General features: G+C 53.2%; 3 protein-coding genes across 5 annotated transcripts in view; 2 read left to right on the forward strand and 1 right to left on the reverse strand.

The window, feature by feature from the left end:
- Nucleotides 1–419: 419 nt before the first annotated feature.
- Nucleotides 420–3,997, reverse strand: MRPL2 (mitochondrial ribosomal protein L2). The gene is made up of 7 exons (XM_024765841.1): nucleotides 3,783–3,997; nucleotides 2,492–2,660; nucleotides 1,791–1,932; nucleotides 1,566–1,681; nucleotides 1,379–1,489; nucleotides 1,027–1,100; nucleotides 420–668 (listed from the first exon to the last, which is right to left on the reverse strand). Exons 1-7 carry the CDS (start codon nucleotides 3,876–3,878, stop codon nucleotides 456–458), a joined length of 921 nt encoding a protein of 306 aa, XP_024621609.1. The 5' UTR covers nucleotides 3,879–3,997; the 3' UTR covers nucleotides 420–455.
- Nucleotides 3,998–4,128: 131 nt separating this feature from the next.
- KLC4 (kinesin light chain 4) lies at nucleotides 4,129–16,147 on the forward strand. 3 transcript variants are annotated; one of them, XM_024766162.1, is made up of 16 exons: nucleotides 4,129–4,207; nucleotides 5,815–6,096; nucleotides 7,098–7,328; nucleotides 8,969–9,050; nucleotides 9,656–9,866; nucleotides 10,317–10,404; nucleotides 11,500–11,601; nucleotides 11,824–11,997; nucleotides 12,317–12,416; nucleotides 12,606–12,658; nucleotides 12,872–12,942; nucleotides 13,124–13,232; nucleotides 13,829–13,969; nucleotides 14,271–14,386; nucleotides 14,743–14,806; nucleotides 15,671–16,147. In XM_024766162.1, exons 2-16 carry the CDS (start codon nucleotides 5,839–5,841, stop codon nucleotides 15,719–15,721), a joined length of 1,851 nt encoding a protein of 616 aa, XP_024621930.1. In that variant the 5' UTR covers nucleotides 4,129–4,207; nucleotides 5,815–5,838; the 3' UTR covers nucleotides 15,722–16,147. The 3 variants fall into 3 exon arrangements, with proteins under 3 accessions (XP_024621930.1, XP_024621931.1, XP_024621932.1); XM_024766163.1 differs by lacking the exon at nucleotides 4,129–4,207 and adding an exon at nucleotides 4,218–5,116; XM_024766164.1 differs by lacking the exon at nucleotides 4,129–4,207 and adding an exon at nucleotides 4,218–4,687.
- A 1,101-nt stretch (nucleotides 16,148–17,248) lies between these two features.
- PTK7 (protein tyrosine kinase 7 (inactive)) overlaps nucleotides 17,249–23,221 on the forward strand; it is a 60,160-nt gene continuing 54,187 nt past the window's right edge. Inside the window, exon 1 of the mRNA XM_024766344.1 lies at nucleotides 17,249–17,365. Coding sequence (XP_024622112.1) covers nucleotides 17,287–17,365 — 79 coding nt within the window. The 5' untranslated portion in view covers nucleotides 17,249–17,286. The remainder of the gene's footprint in view (nucleotides 17,366–23,221) is intronic.

A 23,221-nucleotide genomic window follows, 5' to 3' on the forward strand; every position in this document is an offset into this window, starting at 1 on the left:
CTGGGGGCCCGTCGCCCGCCCGCCGGGAGCCGCCGCTCATTTCCGCCAGGCCCAGCGGAAAGCTAGGGGCCCTGGGAGAGCGCCGGGGCGGAGCCGCCGGTGCCACCTCGGCGACGCGCGGAACCTCCTCCTCCGCCCTTTCCGTCGCCCTCCTCCTGGCACCGGAAGCGCCTTCCCCGCTTCCCAAAGTCAGAATTGGAAAAGACTTTGGAGGTCATTTATTCCCCTCTCCTCCATTACATAAAAAGGCACGGAGCAAGGTGGGGCGGGGGCACTGGAAACGAGAGGGGAACGGCCCGTTTTTGCCACATACTTTTCTTTCCTTTCTCCTTCCGCCAAAGGTTGTTTGCTTCTGTCCCCGCGGCCCACCCCCCCCATCCAGTATGTACCTCCTCCCTCCCCAAAAAACCAGAAACAGATAAAAATGGGGGCCATTTTATTAGAGTCCAGGGATATCAACTTTGGGCAGCAGCTGAGGGCAGCTTCACGTAACTCTTCATGGGGGGCAGTGGCCGGATCTTTCGGCCAGCCCAGCCCCCCTTGCGGTGCCATCGCCCACTGTTGGGCCTCTTTCCCAGCCAGCGGTTCCGCCCGGCTTTGCCGATGACCCGTTTGTTATGATCAACGTTGGATACTCGGCCCACTGTTGCTATGCACGTTTCCAGCACCTGACAGAGAAAGCAGATGGAGGGGAATGCACCATGGGGGGAAAAAGCCTGACATTGTTGAGCGCATGGACTCTTGGGAGACTTCTTACACTCAAGGAGGGAAGGGAGAGGAGAGGGGGAAAGCAAAACATAATTGAACCTGAGTGCAGGTCCTACAGTAGTTGAAAACAGAAGGCACTGTTCCCTACTCCATCATGGTGCCAGCCTGACAAGGCACGCCTAGTCACATGGCAGAAAAGGACAGACCCAGCTCGAGGCAGTTCTCAACATAAAACACCTGGGAGCTATCCTGGACAGGTTAGGTACGTTCCAAAAATTCCTCCCTCGCTGATCCCTCCCACCTGCACCCCCCACACACCTGCATCTGCCTCTTAGAGGGCAGCTGGATGATGGCTGTCCCATTCACCTTCCGTAACAGCACACCACAGGTCCCTGGGAAAGGGAGAAACAGCTTTGCAACCCTCCACAGAGCAGGAGGTGGGGGGCAGATTTCCAAGGGACCACACCCCACACACTCTGAGGAGGAGAAACACTGAAGCAGGATGCATGTAAGGTTTTAGGTCAAAACACAAGCACCTCTTCAGCCTTGTTTTTCCTTCTTTTTCTCTGCCATTGGACCAGATGTGGGCCCATGGGTTCAGAGAGTTGCAACCTCAGGTACCCCTTGGCCTTCCAAACTGCAAGATCCCAAGCAGCTCCTTTCTTCATACCTGCGGCTCGGATATACTGGGCCCCCCGGCCTGGCTCACTCTCCACATTGTTGATGAGGGTCCCCACTGGCAAGGCCCCAAGAGGGTGTGCATCCCCTTCCCGAGCAGCAACTAAAAGACAGAATTTCATCAGCACCAGAACCCTTGCAGCCTCCCAGGCCACACACATCTGGCGGCCATCTCTCACCTGCCATTCGGCCTATGTGGTCAGAGTTCAGGATTGTATCTCCAGCTTTCATGTTTTCTGTGGCAATGATCCAGCGCTTCCGGTTGCCCCCAGCAACCAGAGCTATGTCTGCTGACCTGTTCAGAGTGAGGCACAGGTAAGCAGACCATCTAGGCAGCCTCACATCTCCTGAAAAGCCACAGAGCAGTCATTCAGCCATACCACCACCTCACATCCCAAACTTGCCTACAGGGATCATAGCGGACAGTGATGACCTTCTCCTCAAAGGGTCCTGGCTTGGATTGCTGCTCGGGCCGGAACCGCAGAAAGTCAATCATTCGATAACGTTGCTTGTGGCCCCCACCAATACCGTGCACTTGGATTCGGCCTGTGGTCAGGACAGTGCAGGGACATGACCCCGGTCCGACGAGTCAGTTCCCAGCACTGGGAACAGACCCATCCTAGGCAGAGAGAAGCGCTCCCCAACATTATGACACAAGCAGAAAATGATAAAAATTTGCATAGCACAATGGGGTCAGGGTGAACACCTACGTGGAGCTTGGTAAAAACATAATTATGATATTGAAATTGTATAAAACATCCAGATAAAATCTCTACAAATTACTGAATTCAGTAAGTTTACTGAGAGCCATGTAACTCGTGTTCAATTTCAACTATTGTCAATTTTTGAAGGGTGTGAAGAGAAATGTCATATAACTTCCTGAGTATGTCCAGTTTTCTTCAACTACCTACATTATCTTTAGAAGCACAGACCACTTGTTTGTTGCTTTGTATTCTACTCTCCCACTCTTACACACATACTACATGCAGAAGGAGTCCAATAAATGCTTTTTAATTACATTCCTCTGCCTGTATCAAAATACAGGCCTAGGATCCTACCATGTTTTTGCCCTTTACTGCTGAAATCTTCTTGTCCTTGCTCCCACCTGTGTGGTTTCGGCCCCCAGACTTCCTCATCTTCACTGGCATAACGGTATACTTGGTACGACTCTTCCAGGACACAAACTTAGCACTAAGGGCCACAGAGGTAAGGACTGGGCGGCAGGGAAGCAACATCGAGGGAGAGGGCAGCGGAAGGAGGACATTGTTTGTCACCTAGAGATAAACAGAAATCTCTTTCACTTGAAAGCTAATTGAAGGAAAAGCTTCAGAGAACCAAGGGAGGGGGCACAAAGTTTAGCTTGTAGCCTCCTTCCTCCTGGAAGTCCCAGACCAGCTATCCAAAAACTCCACCCATCACAGCTTGCACAAATACCATTTCGGAATGTTCATCTAGGTGTATGTGTGTTGATCACCTCTCCTCATCTGATCCTCTCACCTCTCAAGTATTTCTTCAATGGAATGTTCTCCCCTTGGTGCATCTTCTTCCAAATTTGGCTCAAAACTCTTCTTCTCTAAGAAACTTTTCCTTCCCTAAACAACTCCCTTCTCCAGGGCTGGTAACTTCCATACACCCACGTACCACCATTGGCATCAATGCCTTCTGCCCATTTTGCTGCATGTTTCTGAGAGTTTTTCAGATATGAATGGAGGGGAGAGATCATTTATGTCTTGTTCCCTGCTGAATTCCCAGGCTGGTTTGGTTTTGAATTTTTAAGTATGCATCTGCCAAATTCTACCATAAGTCTGAAAGGTCTGGGGAGGTAAGACTTAACTTCTCTTTTCTGTAACTCACCAGTCGCCCACTAGGAACCTTGAGATATCTTCATGTTAGGCTCCTATTCTTGGTATCTTGCCCTGAATTCTCTAATCTCAGTAGTAACTCATTCTTAATGGTTATAATAATGGTTAAGAGCCTAGGCTTTGAAGCCAGATTACCTAGCTCCAATGGTTGGTGTATGACCTTCGACTACTTATGTTTTCTCATATGTAAAATGGGAATATAATAACTAATTTTTAAAGTGATTGAAAGGAATTCATTTAAAACGTCTATTACTTATGCTTGGCTTATGAGAGACAATAAATGTTAATTATTATTGAAACCTGTACATTTGTCTGTAAAGCACTTTCACCTCCAGTATCTTGTGTGAGGAATCCAGGGACCCTGTGAGATAGCAACACTTACAGAGGAGAAAGCTGAGGCTGAGAGTGACTTATCCAAGGTCACAGGCCGGCGTGACTCCTAACCAGACTCACATCCCCCACCTCGCTTCTCCTGGAGCCCCCTCTCCGGGTGCCCGAACGGAAACAGCCACATTCCCGGGTAAGGTGGATTACCTGGGCGGCCAGAAGCAGGCTTGGGCCGGGGACGTTGGCAATCCGGGGCGTCAGGCTCAGACAGCCAAGAGCGCGGGTCAGTGCCCGCAGGGCCATGAGTTGGGCCAGGCTCGGCTGGGCTCAGCACGCCACCATTACCTTTAGCCAGGCCGTCTGGTGCTATTGGATGACTCTAACAGGTCCCCGTTCTGTCGCTCCTTAATGACGTTAAAAGAGGCGGTCAGAGAACCCGAGACAAAGCTGGACACACACCTCTTACGCTCCCTGCTCGCGGTAGAGCCAATCCCCGGGTGGCTCTTAGGTCGCGTGACTGTGGAACAGGCCCCGCCCCTTGGAGCCGTCAAAACAATTGCCTCGAGCGGCAGCCATGATGGATTTAAAGGCGCAGTACCGGCAAGAGCGGCAGCCAGACCGACGGACTGCGGGTGAGTCTTTGAGGGTACCTATGGGGCTGAGAGTTGAGGTCCCGCTACCTCTTTCCTGCACTCCCAGACAAATGAACAAATGAGCCCCTCCGACCGAACTTACACAACTCCAGTCAGCCTTAAAAACTCCGCCCTCCCCGTGATTCTTCCCGCCCCTCGGCGTCCAGACAGAGGGACAGACGGCCTGCCCCGCCCCCTGCGCTACAGACTGACTCAGTGACCTCGGGATTGACAGTCCCGTGTCCTCGTCCGTGACGCGGACCTCGGCCGTCCATCCGCACCACCTCCCGTCACCCCTGCCCATCTCACTCTATCCCCACCCTGGGCCTCAGGGCAGGTCGACAGCCTGGGACACTTCTCCACCGCATTCCCAGGCCCGAGAGACCAGCTCCCAGCGCCGCGTTTCCCTGTGATCCCCCAGCCGCTCGGCAGACTTGCCGTTCTTCCCTGCATCATCGGGCGTCTGGGAGGTACCCTAAGGTGACTCCTCTCAGAGCCTGTTAGTATGTGATCATGATAGACACAAAACCATAGAAATGACTGGGCTAGGAGTGACCAGGTCTTCCTCCTCACCCTTTCCCAGACACGCCCCTTGCCGCAGGTCTCAGATCAAATCTCACTCCCTTCTTGGGAGAAAATAGCTCCCCAGGCTTGGGGTGGAAGGTTGGCTTGGGGAAGGAGGAGGGACATTGGTAGTCTTTGAAGACCTGTAGGCAGGGGAGGGAGGGCGTTTGTCCTGGGTGGGGCTCCATGCCAGGTCCTCTGGGTGGCTGTGAAGCGGTGAGAGAAGGGGTGGGAACTCTGGGCTTCTGGACTTTGGGCAGGGCAGAGCCTTCTGAGTTCCTGGCTGTTTAAACAGAGTTTCTTCTGAGCTCCTGCCTGAACACCACATCCAAGGGCTATATACAGGTAAGAAAACTTCAAACATGAGAAACAAGGCCCTTTTGAGGAAGTAGGAAGACTGCCTGAGACCTGGGATTTCAGGCTTGTGGGGAAAGAGGCAGAGCTGACCAGGTTTGGAGATGCTGGGCTTAGCCCCGTGGGTGATGCAACCTGAAGACTTTGAGCCTCTAGGCCCCTCTCATCTGGGTCTTGTGATGAAGGCTCCTCTCCTTTTCTTCTCCCTCTCTTTCTTGGTTTAACTTTGAAAACTATTCCTTCCCCTTTTTTGAAAACTCTGCAGTATTTTCTGCATACCTCTGGTCTGCTTTAACTCCATTCCCTTTGCAGCTCTCTGAGACACCCTCTGTGTTCCCTATAGTGCTGTCTCTCCTCTCTTGATTCCTTTTCCTAACCCAAGCTCACTCTCCAGCTCCTTTTCTGTTGTGTTCCTTAGCTCTAAATCCCTCTGCTACTTCTCAGCACCTTTGTTCTTTCTACAGTTTTTCGTTCAAGTCAATTTGTCTCCCTCTCTCTTTCCCACGACCTTAGCTTTGTGTCTAGTGTCATCACAGGCTGCCTCCCCACTGGTCACTCTCTCTCTCCAATTAAACCACAGGGTCCCCCCGCTACTGGTTCTCGTCCCTTCATTTGGCTCCCTCCCGCCCAAGGCGCTCAGCCACTCTTTCCAATCTTTACCCCGCCTGAGCTCTGTTGTTTCTCTGTAGCCCAGGCAAGGTCCCCCAGCCAGGATGTCGGGCCTGGTATTGGGACAGCGAGATGAGACTGCAGGGCATCGGCTCAGCCAGGAGGAGATCCTGGGGAGCACTCGTCTGGTGAGCCAAGGGCTGGAGGCCCTCCACAGTGAACACCAGGCTGTGCTGCAAAGCCTCTCCCAAACCATCGAGTGTCTGCAGCAGGGAGGCCATGAAGAAGGGCTGGTGCATGAGAAGGCCCGGCAGCTGCGCCGTTCCATGGAAAACATCGAGCTGGGGCTGAGTGAGGCCCAGGTGAGGGGGAGGAGGTGGCGCCACGTGGCCCAGGGTAGATGGAGGAGCAGTTGTCTGATTAGGGCTTTGAGGTCACTCGGGATCCCCTTGTCCTAGTAATTGCTTGCATTCATTCACCCAGTAAATATGTATTAAGCTTCTACCATGTGCTAGGCACTACTCTCCTGGACACTAGAGACACATCACTGAACAAGAACAGCATAAACCTTTGCCATCTTGGAGCTTACATTCTAGCTGGGGGAGGCAGACAATACACGAATAAATAAGTGATTCAGTATGCCACAATGATAACTGTTAAGATTAAAAGGATAAAAATAAAGCAAGGAAGGGGACTGGGGCGTATGGGGAGAGGATACAGTTTGAGATAGGGTGGTCAATAAAAGCCTCATTGAAAAGGCACCATTTGAGCAAAGATTTGAAGATGAGGGAGTGAGTCCTACAGTAAATGGGGGAAGAGCATCCTAAACAGAGTGGACGGCAAGTGCAAAGGCCCCGGCCTGGAGCCTTCCCGATGAGTTCACTGAGAGGCCAATGTGGCTGCAGGACAGTGAACGAGGGCAAGCAAAATAGAAAATGAAGTTGGAGAGCTGGTGGAGGCAGGGGACAGATCCTGTGGAACTGTAGGCCATTGTAAGGACTTGGCTTCCACTTTGAGTGAGACGGAAGCTATTGGAATGTTTTGAGTGGAGAAGTGATGTGGTTTAACATTTTAAAAGGATCATTTGGCTGCAGGGTTGAGACCAGACTCTAGGGTAACAAGGGCGGAAACAGGGAGGCCAGTGAGGAGGCAAGTCTCATAATCCAGGTGGGACTTGATGGTGGCTTGGCCCAGGGCGGTAGCTCTGGAGGTGGTGAGAAATTGGAATCAGGGTATGTTTTGAAGGTAGAGTCATCACCACCCACCCCTTCCTCCTGGCCCCTGCCAGTCTTGCCGGCTTCTCTCCCGCCTATCCCTCAACACTCCTATCCAGAGCCCGGCGCTCACAGGATTGCCCACCTAGGTGATGCTGGCTTTGGCCAACCACCTGAGCACCGTGGAGTCGGAGAAACAGAAGCTGCGGGCTCAGGTCCGGCGGCTGTGCCAGGAGAACCAGTGGCTCCGGGACGAGCTGGCGGGCACCCAGCAGCGGCTGCAGCGCAGCGAACAGGCCGTGGCTCAGCTGGAGGAGGAAAAGAAGCACCTAGAGTTCCTGGGACAGCTGCGTCAGTATGACGAGGATGGGCACACCGCGGTGAGCATGTGCAGGCGAGGCCAGCTGGGGGGCGGACAGCTTTGGGGTGGGAGGTATCACCACAAACGTGTGGGCAGTTGCTCCATCATCCATAAGGGCCAGCAGCCCTGCCCAGCCTGCCCCCACCTGGCAGAATTCAGGTCCTGACACCAACTCCAGATGACAGCAAGGGAGAAACAAGAGTCACTCATTCAGTCAACATTTGATCAAATGACTACTATATGTCAGGCGCAGTGCACTCTGTTGGGGATGCAAAGTAAACAAGGCAGAGTTCCTGCTCTGACAATAATAGGTTTTTTGGGGGGGGGACAGATAGGCATTTGGACAATTCCAATTCAGAATCCTGAGCTCTGCAATTAGGGAAAGCACAGCCCAGTTGAGCAAGTCCTAAAATTTGCTCTCAAAATGTGTGGAATTTAACCCTCACTCAACAGGCATTTGTATATCTCTGTGCCTTAGGCAATGCAAGAAGATGTGTGGCAGGTAGATGTAAGGAACTACAAAAGAGAGTTTCTGCCTTCTTGAGCTTATAGTGTAGCTGTAGGAACAAGGCTTACATGTGAGAACACGTATGTGACAACACAAACAGCAAGTGCCCAGTGCTGGAGGAGTGGTTCAGTCAGTGTGGGAGGGATCCCAAGGAGATAGGTTCCTGGGGGCTGGAATGGTCTGAAAGATTCACAGAAGAGGCGGGGAACAGAGATGGGCAAGATTTAGGTTGGATTTTTAAATTTTTATTTTATTTATTTATTTATTTGGTTTAGGAATTGGGATGGATTTTGGTCGTCTATGAGGGAGAGGGAGGAGCTTTCTAGACCTGTGTGTGTGTGTGTGTGTGTCTGTGTGTGTGTCTGTGTGTGTGTGTGAGATAGATTCATAGAAAAGGCACCAGGGCTGGAAAGGGGTCTGACTCAGGGAAAGTGGGATGATTTATATGGGACACATTGGTGAATCTGGGCAGGAGAGTTGAAAGTGTTTGTACAAGGCTGCAGTGCCTGGTGGGGTGAAGCATTTTTGCCTGGTGTGAAAGGTTATTCAGTGAGGATTGGGCACTACATACAGAGTGAGTGGTGGCAGATAAGGGTGTCAGGCTGAGCTAGACACTTTGGGTACGTGTCAATAAGATAGGACACACCCCTGCCCTCAGGAGAGACAGGACAGACATGTAATCAGTGTAAACACACAGGGATCAACACTGGACTATAATTACAAGAGTTGAGGGGGAGAGAGGTGGAGGGTGAGGGTGCTTAGGAAGGAAGGAAGCTCTCTGGATGTGAAGGAAGAGAAAGTCATGACATTTTGGCCGAAACATCTCTTGTTTTTGTTTTGTTGTTATTTTTTGTTTTTTGGGCTGTGCCGTGCGGCATGCGGCATCTTAGTTCCTGGACCAGGGATCGTACCTGTGCCCCCTGCAGTGGAAGCATGGCGTCTTAAACACTGGACCGCCAGGGAAGTCCCCATCTCTCATTTTTTATGAACAAGAGAGGCCTAAGCTTGGCGGGACAGATGCTGGCCTTCCCAGGGGCAGGGACATGAACAAGGGACTAGGCCCCACCTGTCAATGATTTCATGGTTTAGAGGGGCCTTGAAGAGGCTGCTGAGGCTATCTTGGCCCAGACATGCTGCTTCTTCCCTTCCAGGAGGAGAAGGAAGGTGATGCCTCCAAGGATTCCCTGGATGACCTCTTCCCCAATGAGGAGGAAGAGGACCCCAGCAATGGCTGTGAGTCTGCCTCTGGAGTTGGAGGGTGAAGGGGGGGCGTCAGGAGGCTGGTCGCAGCTGTGGCCTACCCTGAACACAGGATGCTCACCACCCAGGAATAGGTTTTCCACTTCCTCTGGAGATGGGCCAGGGACCAGTACTTTGATTTCCTCAGCTTCCCCCTTATTCATCAATATGTATTAAGGACTTAGCCTATGTCAGGCACTGTGCTGGGCACCAGGGAGACGAAGATGAGCACAACACAGGTCTTGCCAGTAAGGAGCTCACAGTCGAGTGGAAGAGTGACCCTGGAGGGGAAGAGTATGAGCTCCTCAAGGGAAAGGACCAGGTCTTTCTTAACTTTGTATTCCTGGCAGCCCATGCCTCATGCTTATTGAGTAGTTTGTTGAATGAATGAATGACTGGGTGAACAAATGGGATTGTGATGGGCACGGGGCAAGGGAATGGTCAAAAGAGTAGCAGCTGAGGCAGGTCTATGCAGGGAGCCTGGTGGGGGGTAGGCACAGGCACGGAACAAGTCTTGGAGTGGGGTGGGGAGGGCAGACAGCAAAGGGAGAGGCAGCGTCATCTGAGGAAGTCTCCTGTCTTTTTCTGCGACGGTGTAGTGTCCCGTGGCCCGGGTGCCCAGCACAGTGGCTATGAGATCCCGGCAAGGTTGCGGACACTGCACAACTTGGTGATCCAGTATGCAGCCCAGGGTCGCTATGAGGTAGCTGTGCCACTCTGCAAGCAGGCACTGGAGGACCTGGAGCGCACGTCCGGCCGCGGCCACCCCGACGTGGCCACTATGCTCAACATCCTAGCTCTGGTGTATCGGTGAGTACGGCGTCCTCCTCGCGTGAACCTGCCTCCACGTTCCTGCCTTGATCCGCCTTTGGCTCTCATTCCTCCTCTCCACAGGGAACCTCTTCTCCCTCCCACCTGGGGGCTTTCTTCTATACCAGACTCTTATTCTTTCATACCTGAGCCCTTGACCTCAGAGAATACTCATCCCTCAGGTTTTTTGCTTCTCTCATCTCTCCTCTGGGGAGGGTCTCCTTCTCTGTTTCTGTCTCTTGCATCTTATGCCTTATGGCCTTCTCTGGGCATGGCAACTCTCAGCGTGTGTCAGTGAACCCCTCTCACTGCTCCCACCAGGCTTCCTGTCTCCTCATGGGGGGGCCCCAATCCCTAAATGTACCTCAATTGTCCCAAAGGGAAGGAAGTAAGGAAATGGCTTAGGGCCAGAGTTCGGGCTAACCCCTTGCCACTTTTGTCCTCTTACAGGGACCAGAATAAGTATAAGGAAGCTGCCCTCCTGCTGAATGATGCCCTCAGCATCCGGGAGAGCACCTTGGGCCGGGACCACCCTGCTGTCAGTATTCCTTGCCCTCCTTCCCCTGTGCTCTCTCAGCTTGTTCATCTGCTTCCCTCAGCCCACTCCCTGGGGCTTCTCAGGAGGGAGGCATGAAGACTCATTTCTCCCAGGCACTGTCTGCTGATCCCAGTGGTCTCAACTCTCTGAGACCCAATGACTCCTTATAATGAATATTTTCCTAAAACTTAACTCGTAGATAATGTAACCAACCTACCCGTATAATTTCCTCAAAAGTTGAATGATACCCTATTAATGTAAAAGAGAAACAAGGAAGGTAATTTATAATAAAATAATATGTATAATACATTACAGTAAGATGAAAATGCAAAACAATAACAGTTGTGTTGAGTACAACAATGTTAGAAGACATAATATAGTAGTCTGATATATAATGACTGAATAACTTTAGATTTAGAAGAAGTAAAACCAGTAAATCATTCTACATAAAAGTACGTATTAGAAAAATGACAGAGCAGAAGAATTGGCGCATGCAAGATTAAAATCCAGTGTTAGAATAAGTAATAATGGACCAGATTTATTTGTCTGTGATAAGAGAGAGAGAGAAATAACCTCAAGTAGGGATAGCATGCCAAGACAAATGCTAGATTTGTCAAAGTGGAGACAATGAGAAATAAGATATTTTTGAAAATGAGCTGACTGTGGAAAAAGAATTCCCTGTGTTATGATGCATGATAGGCAGCGATGATGTATCTCAGAAAACATAACTCCTGTCTTGATATCCCACCAAGCATCAAAGCTTACATTCAGCGTTTGAAAGTCTGGCAGGACATTCAAAAGTTGCCTGAGCTGTCCCACACAGGCAGTACATCTGTAGCATCCTTGCCTCCCCAAAGGCCCCCGATATTTATGGCAACCAAAAAAACCCCTGCCTCCAGAAATGTCTAAAAGTCTATTTAGAGGGTGATACCACCCCCATGGAGAACCTCAGAGCCACGGGGGTCAGTACTTCCCCCTCCGCTGCCTCTGGTTCGGGTGGCAGAGTCCGCTTCTCTGGGCGTTGTGCAGTGCGGGGCCCTGCTGTTCAAGGTCCTTTGCATCCGGTTTCTGATGGGGGCAGGCCTGTCTTCCTAGGTGGCTGCCACACTCAACAATCTGGCTGTGCTCTATGGCAAGAGGGGCAAATACAAGGAGGCGGAGCCGCTGTGCCAGCGGGCCCTGGAGATTCGAGAAAAGGTGCCTGTGCCCTCTGCCTGTTCTTCCCTGTTGTGGTGACCCCTCGTCCACCCTCTCTCTTCTGATCTACCTTGCCCCTCACTTCTTTTCGTCTCACCCCCCATCTCTGCCTTATTCCCTGTTCCATCATTCCCTTCCCCCTGCTCCCTGCATGGGCCCGTGCACACACACACAAGCACACACATAGTCACAGCCATCTGTCTGTCCTTTGTACTCCTCCAGGTCCTGGGCACCAACCACCCAGATGTGGCGAAGCAGCTGAACAACCTGGCCCTGTTGTGCCAAAACCAGGGCAAGTATGAGGCTGTGGAGCGCTATTACCGGCGGGCACTGGCCATCTATGAGGGGCAGCTGGGGCCGGACAACCCTAATGTAGCCCGGACCAAGAACAACCTGGTGAGGGCAAAGGTGGTGGGAGGAGGGAAGGGGAAGCATCATAGTCTGTTACACTGACCTCATCGCCTTTGTGCCCAGCTCTGGGGCTGCCTTTGGGGCTGAGGGGTCTGCTTCCTTCCCGTGGGAAGGCAGAAGTTCCGTAGCCTCTTGGGCGTGGAGTGGAGTGGGAACACCCTGGACCCTGCAGCTAGACAAAGAGGTGTGAGGTGGATCTCTGGGGAAAGTCATAAAGAGACCAAGAAGTGGAAATCCCAGGCCTGGCCGAGACCTTATCTCTACTCTACCTCTTGCTCCTGTGTTTTTGCCTTCCTGCCCCCAGGCTTCCTGTTACCTGAAACAAGGGAAGTATGCTGAGGCTGAGACACTCTACAAAGAGATCCTGACCCGTGCCCATGTGCAGGAGTTTGGGTCTGTGGATGGTGAGTGGTGAGGGCCTGGGCAGGGAGGAAAGGAAATGCAGACCAAAGGTTGGGGGGTTGACCACAGTGGTTCCCAAGGGGGAGCCAGACCCCTTTAGTCCAGCCCTGTCGGCCTCTGGGTCCTGGCTCCCCCGTACTGTCCAGCTCCGTTCTCTAACCACGCCACCCCATCCCATGTATCACCCCCAGACGACCACAAGCCCATCTGGATGCATGCAGAGGAGCGGGAGGAAATGAGCAAAGTGAGTGGGGGGCCCAGCCTGGGGAGCCCGAGGCTACCAGGGCCTCTGACTTACTCCTGCCCCAGCCCAGCTCCTCATTTCCCATCCAAGCACCAGCCCCAGGTGCATGGTGCCTTCCCCAGCCCAGCTTGCACCCCGGCCCTGTGCCAGCTTGTACCCAAGCGTCTCGGTACTCTCATCTCTGGCTTCACCTCCCCCTCTGTCCTCCTGCAGAGCCGGCACCGTGAGGGCAGTACGCCCTACGCCGAGTATGGAGGCTGGTACAAGGCCTGCAAAGTGAGCAGGTGAGCTGCGGGTGAGCAGCCGGCTTGGCCTCCGATGCCCTCCATCCAAGCCCGGCTTCCGGCTTCCTGGACCTTCCCCTTCTTCCCTTGGACCTTCCCTCGGCCTTAGCTCTGCTCCCTCTCTCTCCTGCTTGTTTTCTGAGTCCATCTTCTTTTCCTTCCCTGGTCTCCCCTGTCACAGCCCCACAGTAAACACGACCCTGAGAAACCTCGGAGCTCTGTACAGGCGCCAGGGAAAGCTGGAGGCAGCTGAGACCCTGGAGGAATGTGCCCTGCGTTCCCGGAAACAGGTCAGAGACCAAGAGGGGAAGGAGGTCTGCAAGGTAGGGCCCTGGGGACAGGATGGAGGACCACTGAGGCTGCTTGTGACTCTCTGAAGGGTAAGAGGAGAGGCTGAGGAGGAAGACAGGACAGGCAGATGAGACTCTTTTGTGACTGTGGTTGTTTTTTAAGTGTGTTCTTACCCCCTACCTGCCCTTTGTGGTCAGGACTCCAAGTTCAAGGTTCACTTCACTAAATGGGACTGTTATGGGAAGCCCTGCCTTTTGATAATGTGAAGAATCTTCTGAGGCGGGGCACGGGCAGTGTGGGTGAGAGGGTTGTGGTTGAGGGGAACCCTGAATCGGAGTTTCTCAAATTGAGGGTCTTGACTCAGTGGGTCCTGAAATCAATTCAGTGTGGGCCTCGGCTAAAGATGGATATGTATCTTTATGTAGGAACGCATTGCAAATAGAAAAGGTGAGTGTCTCCTTTCCAGTATGTGTGTACTGGGAAGTCTCAAAGAAAAATGTTTTCTTTGTTGCGGCTGATGGTGAGAAAAAGTTTGGAAGCCCCGTCCTGAGGAGTTCAGAAGTGGGAAGTCCCAGCTCCTTCCTTTTCCTTCCAGGGCACTGACCCTATCAGCCAGACCAAGGTGGCTGAGCTGCTTGGGGAGGGTGACAGTGGAAGGACCTCCCAGGAGGGCCTTGGTGGCAGTGTGAAATTCGAGGGAGGTGAAGATGCCTCAGTGGCTGTGGAGTGGTCAGGGGTAAGTCTGATCGTCGCCCCTTGATCTCTCCTGCCTCTCCTGCTGGTGGTGGTGAGAGGCTCTGAGCCTGTAGGATGCGTGTAGGATGTGCGTGTCGGAGGGGATGTTGTCCCCATCCCAGTTCAGTTAGCCCATCCCTCTCAGGGGTCTCTCTGCAAGCCAGCTGTTGACCAGGCTCTTGTTTTCAGTCGCTGGGCTTTTGCGGGGAGGGGGAGGTGTGCAGAATAAATGGCAGGAGTAGACTCAGAGGCCAGTCTGCCTGGGATCCCTTTAGCTTCTGTTCTCCATCCCTCTCTGCCAGGATGGCAGTGGGGCCCTGCAGAGGAGCGGCTCTCTGGGCAAGATCCGAGATGTGCTTCGTAGGAGCAGCGAACTCCTGGTGAGGAAGCTCCAGGGGATCGAGCCCCGGCCCTCCAGGTACACACTGAGACTGAGGTATGGCAGAGTAGGCAGGGCTCCCTGGCCTCCAACTCCGCTTGGCCCTTCACCTCTGGAGGAGAAGAATCTTGGAGAGAAACATGGAGGAGGTCACTGGGGTGGCTGTGGAGAGAGAGTGTGGGAAAAATGGGTGCCCCAGTGCGGGGACAACAGTACCTGAGAAGATGCTGGTGACTGATGAAGACAAGAGGGTGCGTGTATGTGTGCTGGGGCGGGGGGGGCGGGGTCAGATGGTGGGGAGGCAATGATCTGAGTGTGTGTGGGGTGCCCAAGAGTCCCAAGTGTTAGGGCCACCCATGGGAAAAGAGGCCTCGATTCTTTCTTTTCCATTGTAGCGGCAACATGAAGCGGGCAGCCTCCTTGAACTATCTGAACCAACCAAGTGCAGCACCCCTCCAGGTGAGAGCAGGGCTCGTGAGTGTATTGGTGGGTGAGAAAGAAAGGATAAGCCCAGTGGGGAGAGGGGAGAGTCGAGAGTCATCTGGGATGAAGGCTTTGCCAGGGAATTGGAGGTGGGCAGACAGGAATCCAGCCGCTTGTTGGGGGTGGTGACCGCCAAGGGACAGTTTTGGGCCAGAGATAGTAGCAGATAAATTAATCAGGAGGGGAACAGGAATGAATGTTCTCTAAATGGGTACTTTGGAATTATGAATAATACAGGAATGATTTGGGGATACTAATTGCTCTCTTCCTGTAGCCACCATACTCCTCACCTTGGGGACTCAGCAGTAGATGAGAAGGGAAAAAGAAAAAAAAAAGCATTAACTCATCTCCATTTGAGAAAACAGCAATGACATTTTTTTTTTTTGAGAAGAGTTCTCTGCTTTATTTCATTAGCGACGTCAGTGAGAAATTATGCAAAGGATGTATTGATGAGAATTAGTCTCTATAGGGTTACCCCGAAGCACTTTTACATCACGATATTGTAGAGATCGTACAAAGACTGTACAAGTTATATTACAAGAAATGAGTCTCTGTTAAAGAAGTAGCAATGACATTTTAATGGGAAATGACCACCTGTATCAACACATTCAAAGTATATGCCAATATTCATGTGGTTCTTCCAGGTATTTTCTCCACCAGACTGTGGCCTTCTGGGAAATCGTAGCAAAGACTAAACAAAGCCCAGAGCTTGGGGTTGAGGTTACAGGCTCCATCCTAGGTCCAGAGAGAGACTGCAGCCGTGAGATGGATAAGACTCCAGGGGACAGTCTTTGGGAGGCTGAGGTCCCTGGGCTGATGGCATGCTATTGTCTATTTCAGGTCTCCCGAGGCCTCAGTGCCAGCAGTATGGACCTCTCTTCAAGCAGCTGACATTCATCCCACCCCACCCCCCAGGTCTGCTGGGTCCCCCACACAGTCCTCACAGCATTCCCTATTGCTCCTGGCTCTTCCAGCCCCAAGGTGGGACAGTGAAGGGGGAGCAGTTAACCAGAAGATTGCTGCTGCCCTTAGGGTCTCAGCTCCCTCCTCAGGAATCCCCCTCAGGAAGGACCCTCAGGACATCCTCTCCCCACCCTGTGGTCCTCTAGAGTAGCTAGCTCTACTACTAGGGGCCCCAGAGTGGGTAAGGAGCAGGCCTGCACCTCAGAGATGCAGCCTGCTGCTGGCTTTTCTGTCAGAGGGTTTGGGGCTGGCCAGCCAACCTGCCTTGCCCTGGCCTCTCTTGTTCCCTCTGCTGCCTCACTTCAGGTCCGTGTATTTCACTTTACCTAAATAAAAGAATCAGGTAACCATTCAGCCACTTGAGTCCTAACTGAAGAGGGTAGGAAGCAAGGGTGGTGTTGGGGCCCCTCACAGAAGGGTGAGGGGCAGTGATGGATGGGGCAATAGGAGGAATGTTGCTTCTTGGATCTCTCCTCTCTTCCTTCCCCTGTTTGTATCCTCTCCAGCAGGGCCTGCAGGCAGGCGTCTGGGGGATGGGGGGAGGCCCACAACCCAAGGAGAAGGTGCTGTGGACTGCGTTGTCAGGGACATGTGGCGGCCATGTGGCAGGACCCTGGAGTCCTGGCGCCACTGCTCCTGGCCTGTGAGGCCCTCTGTGGTGGCCCCTCCTCCTCCCAGCTGCTTGGGGGAAGGGAGGTCTAAGCAGGCCTGGGGGGCCCTCTGGAGCCAGAGGGGGATGAGGCACTTACTATCCATACCCTCTTGGCATATCCTGGAGGCCCAGCAGCAGCTGGGGCCCATCTTCCAAAGCTTGACTCCTCCTGACCCGCCTCCTACACCCCTTGCTGCTTTCACAACAAAGAAAGAATGTGGGGGTGGTGGCGCTGGGGGTGGGGGGCGCCTGGAACAAGGGCTGTACTGGGCCTCCCCACAGCTGGAGACTTGGCCATGCCCTGACACAGCCCAGACTGCCTGGAGATGGACTTGGGATGAATTTGTCAGTTTAACAGCCTTCAGCCTGGTGTTCAGAGAGCCCAGTCTCTCTCTACCTTTGGGTTCAGATTGGTCCAGAGCCAAACCAGACCCTAGCCGTGCACTGGTCCTCCTCTTCTCCAGGCTACTTCTCTCCTGGGGCGCCACAGTATCTCCAGTTTACCTTGCTTGGGGACACCAAGGACACCCTTCTGTTCTGGATCTCCCTCCGAATTTCAGGTTGCTGAGAAGTGAGCCAGAGCCCACCCTTTCCCCTCCCACCCGGAGAATTTGGGGGAACCGTTGGTCACAGCCCTCAGGAAAGCCCAGAAACCACGATCTTCCCCAGGAGCCACGGAATCACAAAAGTCACTTTAGGTCCCCTGAGTCCCTGCACACTAGGTGGTAGGCACAGCATCCGCTCCCCTATCTCTCTCAGGTCCCCACACTCCCCCGGGGCCTCCTTCTCTCTGTCCCAGCCCGCCGTGCACCCGCCCGCCCCCTTTCCCGGGCCCGCCGGGATGGGAGCCGCGCGCGGAACCCCGAGCAGCCCTCGCCGGCTGCCTCTGCTCAGTGTCCTGCTGCTGCCGCTGCTGGGCGGTGAGTCCCGGCGAGCTGGGGGAGCGCGGGAGCCCCTAGGGCCAAAGGGGGCGCCGTGGAGGTGGGCTTGGACAACTGGAGCAGGGGAGACACACGGGCGTAGGGCAGGGGCTCGCTGGGCGGGGACGAGGTCCCGGCGGCCGGGAGATGGCGAAGCCCCCGCTTACTCGGCCGGGCCCCTCTCGTCCCCGCGCCCGCGAGGACGCGTTTCCAGCCTCCCAGGAGTTTTCCCTGCCCGAGCCGGAGAGTTTGCTCGGGAACTGCCGGGAGTTGCCGGCTCCCGGGCTCCAGTGGGGCGTTTCTTTGCGGGGGAGAAACGGCGCCGCCCCCCCACTTAGGGGGTGCAGCGCGGTGGCTGAGGGTGGGGGAGATGGAGTCCCCCCGGCAGGCTCAGCCTAGGTGAGGGAGGCCGGCCTGTGGCCGGATGCGGGACCGACCGGCGCGCGGAGCGCGGAGCTTTGTTACCTATGCCGGCCCGACGCTCCCGGCTTCCCTCCTCCAAGTTCCTGGGCCAGGCTGGGACCCAGACGGCCCTGCTGGTGAGGGCGGAAGAAGGGAAAGAAGAGTGAGGGTCCGTCCCATCTCCTCCAGCTCCCGGCCCCAGCCCTGAGCCCACTCCCTCCCAGGGTCGGATCTGGGAGCTGAGAGTCCCAGGCTGTCTCGGTGACTCATGTGTGAAGGCCGCTGCCAAAATCGGGCATGGCCGGCCTGCAAAGGTGCGGACGGGGTTGGTTCTGCTCCTTCCTGGATTTCCATCCTCTCTCTCCCCAGCAAGGAAAGAAAATCTCTCTTTCTACGGGCAGAAAGGCAAAAAGAGTTCATTCCGTCTTCTTGGAGGGCCTCAGCATTTTGATGAGGGTGTGGCCCCTATCTCTAGGGCAGACTGGACCCGAACCCTCCCCTCGCTTTATTTCCTGGCTTGGTCACACCTGAGAGTCACCACCGAGGTGTTGAAGTGCTTTAGAGGAAAACCCCAAGCTACCCGCGCACCCCAAACACTCTGGACTGGAAGTATGCCCCTCGCACCCCGTGCCCCCTTCCAAAACCCACGATCTTTGGTGATGATCCTGGCAGCAGCCCTCTCTGGGGCAACTCTGCCCAAGAGACCTGGTCCAAGCTTATCACTTTCCTCCTCTTTTGAAGAGTGGCCATGGGGAGGGTGGGGGTAGAGAATTGCCTTTTCTGACATCTCCCTGGCCTGCCAGCTGTTGAGGGGTTTGGTGCTGATGGAATGGAACATCTCCCACATCCCTAGTTGTAAAAGGAGAGGTAATTGTAACCCAGGACCGAGAGGTAAGAACAAGTTCCTGGGATTCGGAGGAGGTGTTTCTGGAGCTGCCCCGTGTTCCTTCTGATGTGTGGGGTGGTAATGCTCACGGCAGAACCCACATCTGCTCCGGGAGGAAGTATGGAAGTTTTTTGCACAGCCAGCATAGGGGGCCCAGCCATATGGGCGGGTAGCCCAAGCTCACAGGCTTCCTAGGTCTGCAGGCTGTTTGGGTTTTGGTGTGTGGGGTGCCAGATACGGCTGCCCTCACTGCTGGCGTTTAGAGTTCTGGGGAAGATTCTGGTGGAGACGGGGCTCTTGTTCAACAAATGCTAAATTCCTAGATTCCTTCCGTGAGAAGACGACTCTGACTTAAGCGATGTTAATCCGGTGACTGGTGTTTAGCAAAGGGGTGGGTTCTGGTGGGGGGAGTTAGGGCAGGCTGAGGGCTGGGGACTGGAGGTCTGGAATCTCCTCTGGGGGTGGGGAGATGTCTTGTGCTCAACAAAGGAACATTTTAATGAGAGCCTTAAATCAGTTCCATCAAATGTGTCTTAGTGTGGAACCTGCCCATGCGCTGTAAACAGTTTCAGTCGAGGCTGAGGCGCTTGCTGTCTGTCTTCTGGTGAAATCCGGGGGCTCAACCCACCCCTGGATGGCATGACTTCAGTGGGCAATGATTTTTCAATAGAAAACAGTAGATTTTTCCGTCTCATTGTGTAATTAGCTGGATTTGTACTGAGACCCCGCTGCTAATAAGGCAGGAGTAGGGGACCTAGGCCGGCTAGGTTTGTGGATTAGGCCATTTTGAAGTTTGGGTAATTATGCTGTAAATGGCTGAGGAACTTTCCGAACTTTGAGATCCCCGTTGTGATAAACATGGTGGAGGAGGAGGAGAGGGCTTGACGTTTGAAACCTGGGATTCTTCGCCTCACCGCTGGAATGGTTGGTTGGGGTCACCACCCATCCCTCTTCCCACCCCCGACTCTGGGTTCTTTCCTCCAGGATCTTGTTTCTTTGGGGAAATTGAATTGTCATGTCCTGAGATGGCTTCCACAGCCTGTAATTCAGCCCTTTTATCAGTGATGGGCTTTCTCAGACGTTGGGAAGTATGGCGGGAGGGCTAGAGTAATTTCTGCTCATCACTTGCCAAAGGATCTAGTCAGACTCCTGGCGTTCAGAGCAGGGCTGAGTGGTGGAGAGAGCCCAGGCCATCGGGACGAAGTGTTTGCCAAAACAGCAACTCAAGGTTCTTTGACAGGCCCTGGCAGATTTCTTCACCTCACAGTTTGCCTCCTCTGTAAAGGGACTTACTTCCTGGAGTTGTGCTGAGGATCAAATGTAATGAAGTATATAAAGGGCCCCTTTCTTGTTCTTCCCTCTCTGGTGGTGTGCTGCCAGCATACCTTTCCAGCTTTACAGTCACCCCCAACAATAAACATGTTCCACTCACTGGAACCCTCCATTCCAGCCCAACTAGTCTCTTTCCCATCCCCTAAAACGTACGGGGTTTCGCAGACCTTTCTTTTCTCTCTGGCCGGTCTCCTGGTATATGCCGCCTTCCCCATCTCTTTTGCCCAGCCCCACCTCCACTTCCTTCCTGAAGCTGTCCCATCTCTCCTACCAGAAGGTGGATGTCTGGAGAACCTCTGGACTCTTAGGCCATCTTCCATATTTTTGCCCCACTTGGATTTTAACTTACTGAAGGGATTTAACTTACTGTAGAATTCATTATGGTGGTATCTTATTTATAGTAGATCCTTATCTAGGTTTATTAAAAAGTGAATGAAGCATTTGGGTACAGGGCAGAGTGACCAATGGCAAAGGTAAACAGCCCCTTTGCCTGCTAGGCAGTGGGGGGGTCTTTTGTGCCCTTTCCCACTTCTCTGGGTTGGGGTTGCCTGTCCCCTCTCCTTGTGCCTCTTCTACTGTGACCCAGTCAAGGGACCAGATCTTCCTTACCTGTCTTCCTTCCCTGTCTTCCCTGTCTCTGGGCTGTCTGTCCTCTGCGGCGGTTTTCTGAGTTTTGATGTGGCAGGGCTTCTGGCTTTCTCTAAGAGTGCTGGGCATGGGCATCCACCTCTGCATATGGAGCTGACCTGCCTGGAAAGGCCACAGCTTAACCACCATGAGCTATATAGGGGCCTAGATTATCTACAACTTTGCCACTCAGAACGAGGGCCAGGGACTTCCCTGGTGGCGCAGTGGTTAAGAATCCGCCTGCGAATGCAGGAGACACAAGTTTGAGCCCTGCTCCGGGAAGATCCCACATGCCGCGGAGCAGCTAAGCCCGTGCACCACAACTACTGAGCCTGTGCTCTAGAGCCCGCAGCCACAACTACTGAACCCGCGTGCTTAGAGCCCGTGCTCGGCAACAGGAGAAGCCACTGCAATGAGAACCCCGTGCACCGCAACGAAGAGTAGCCCCCGCTCACCGCAACGAGAGAAAAGCCCGCGCAGCAACGAAGACCCAACGCAGCCAAAAATAAATATAAAATAAATAAATAAATAAAATTATTTTTAAAAACCCCCAAAAAAACCCAAGGGCCAAAGACCAGCCTCATCAGCATTCCCCTGAGAGCATGAATCGGAGTTCCAGACTGCATTTTAACAAGCTCCCCAGGTGACTGCACCCAAGGTTCCAGAAGTCCTGCTCTAAGCATCCTTCCTTATATAGAAACTCGAGGTACAGAGCTTTCCCGTTGCAACAGTACGAATCAGGAGCCCTAGATCTTGCACAGTATTTGAAGACTTAGCTTAAATAACTTTTAGTTCATGTGAACTCTCCGCTGTGATATTATACACTTAAAAATGACCTCACTTCGGGTTGAATTTGAATTAGATTTTGTCAGGAAACTTGTCCATTAAAGGTGTGACTCCTGAGGATTTGCAACACTAAGGGTGGAGCTCTGTTCCTCTGGGAGCTTTTCCTAGAGGAGCTTGTGTCTCAATTTATAAAGAGAGCCAGTGGAGAAATTGGATTTGTTAGGAAGAAGTTTGGTCTGTGGACGACTTTTCAGGAATACGTTTGGTTCTTAAAGGGAGGCAATGTCTCCACTGGGCTGCAACAGTTGTAGTTGTTAAAGTTTTGGAGGATTTCATATTTTGGAGTGGGGCGGGTTTGGGTGAGTTGTGTGTTTTTAAGCCAGTACAGCTTCTGTGAGACTCATCTGGGAGGGAGGGTGGCCAGTTCAGACTCTAATATTTGAGCCAAGAGCAGTGTGGGACCAGGGATTCAGTCTTTGGTGTGTTCCTGATGGAGGAAAGGGTCATTAAACCAGGCTGGGTATCCTTGGCCTGCGTCCCTTAGCCTCCCTCGGCTCTCCCTAACCTCAGTACATGCCTCTCTGCTCTGTTGCCCGGCAGAGCCACGTGGTGGGACCACGGTTGCTGGCGTGGGCTCTGGCCTTGCCCTCGGGCTGCCGGCCTGCCCCTCTCCTTGAGTCCTGCGCTGCCCCCCACCCCCCAGCTGTCTGGTCCTTTGTCCCGAGGGTATGGGGGTTCTGCCGTGTGGCTGAGGTAGAGTCCGGCCTTGGGGTTCTTGGCGTTCACTGCTCAGTGCACGGTCAGCCCCGCCGAGCCCCTGGCGCTTTGGTGGAGCTGGCGCAGGAGCTGCGGCAGCTAATCAGTGGTTTGAGGAAGCCCTCTGTAGTCTGTCACTTTTTCCATCCTCTTTTCTTCTCTGAGTTCAGGCCACTTCCCTCCCAGTAATGCTACACAGCGGCAGTGGGGCAGGGAGGAAGCTGTGCTGGAAGGGCTGACCTACGCGGGCGCCTTCCCCCTCTCGCAGCTTGGTTTGGAGTCCCGGAGCTCTTGTGTCCCTGTGTGCATTAACTGAGTGAACGCAGAGGTGAGTGGAATGCAATCTACCGGCTGTCCTGCAGATCCTACATACCCTGCCAGAAACTTAGACCCTGATGTGCAGGACATGAACTGGCTGGCTTTGGTGTGTATGTAACTTCTGATAACTGGGTCCTGAGTCTTTGGGGTAGGGTTTGTGAGTCACACATTAAGAAGACGTGGATTTGTGTTTCTCAAATACGTGGTCCAGAGACCATTGGGGAATATAGTGGGAGGGCAGGTAGCCAGAGGTACTGGTTAAAATTTGAGACGCCTGAGCCTTAACTGCAGGTCTGCCCATCAGAATCGTTGGGGAAGGAGCCAGAACGTGTAGTTTATTTTCCCATTTGTTAGATTACATTGTATTGTTTGAATAGCCAGTCCTCTCACATAGTTCAAGTCTCAAAAGGAAACTGCATTTTAAAAGAGTTTCCCAGCAGATTCCTATCTACTTTCAAGTTTGAGAACCACTGTGTAGCCATAAGGAGAATTTGTCTGTCTAAAGTGGCGGTGTGGTGATGAGAAAGGTATTAATGCTGAGAGGTTGAGGATGGGCTCAATTCAAAGCTTTTGGGTGTCTTCTTTGGGTGAAGCTGTTTCAGGTGGCACAGGAGGCAGGAAGGAGACAAGATGATGAGAATCAGATGAAGTATAATGGGAGGCAACACTTGGTAAAGTGCTAAATAGATGGAATAACATTCCAGAATGTGTAGGAAGGTGAGTCCATGATGCAGGAGCAACTGGGGGCA

This window comes from Neophocaena asiaeorientalis, unplaced genomic scaffold (assembly GCF_003031525.2).
Source record: "Neophocaena asiaeorientalis asiaeorientalis breed wild unplaced genomic scaffold, Neophocaena_asiaeorientalis_V1.1 scaffold46, whole genome shotgun sequence".
NCBI classification, from domain to species: Eukaryota; Metazoa; Chordata; class Mammalia; order Artiodactyla; family Phocoenidae; genus Neophocaena; species Neophocaena asiaeorientalis.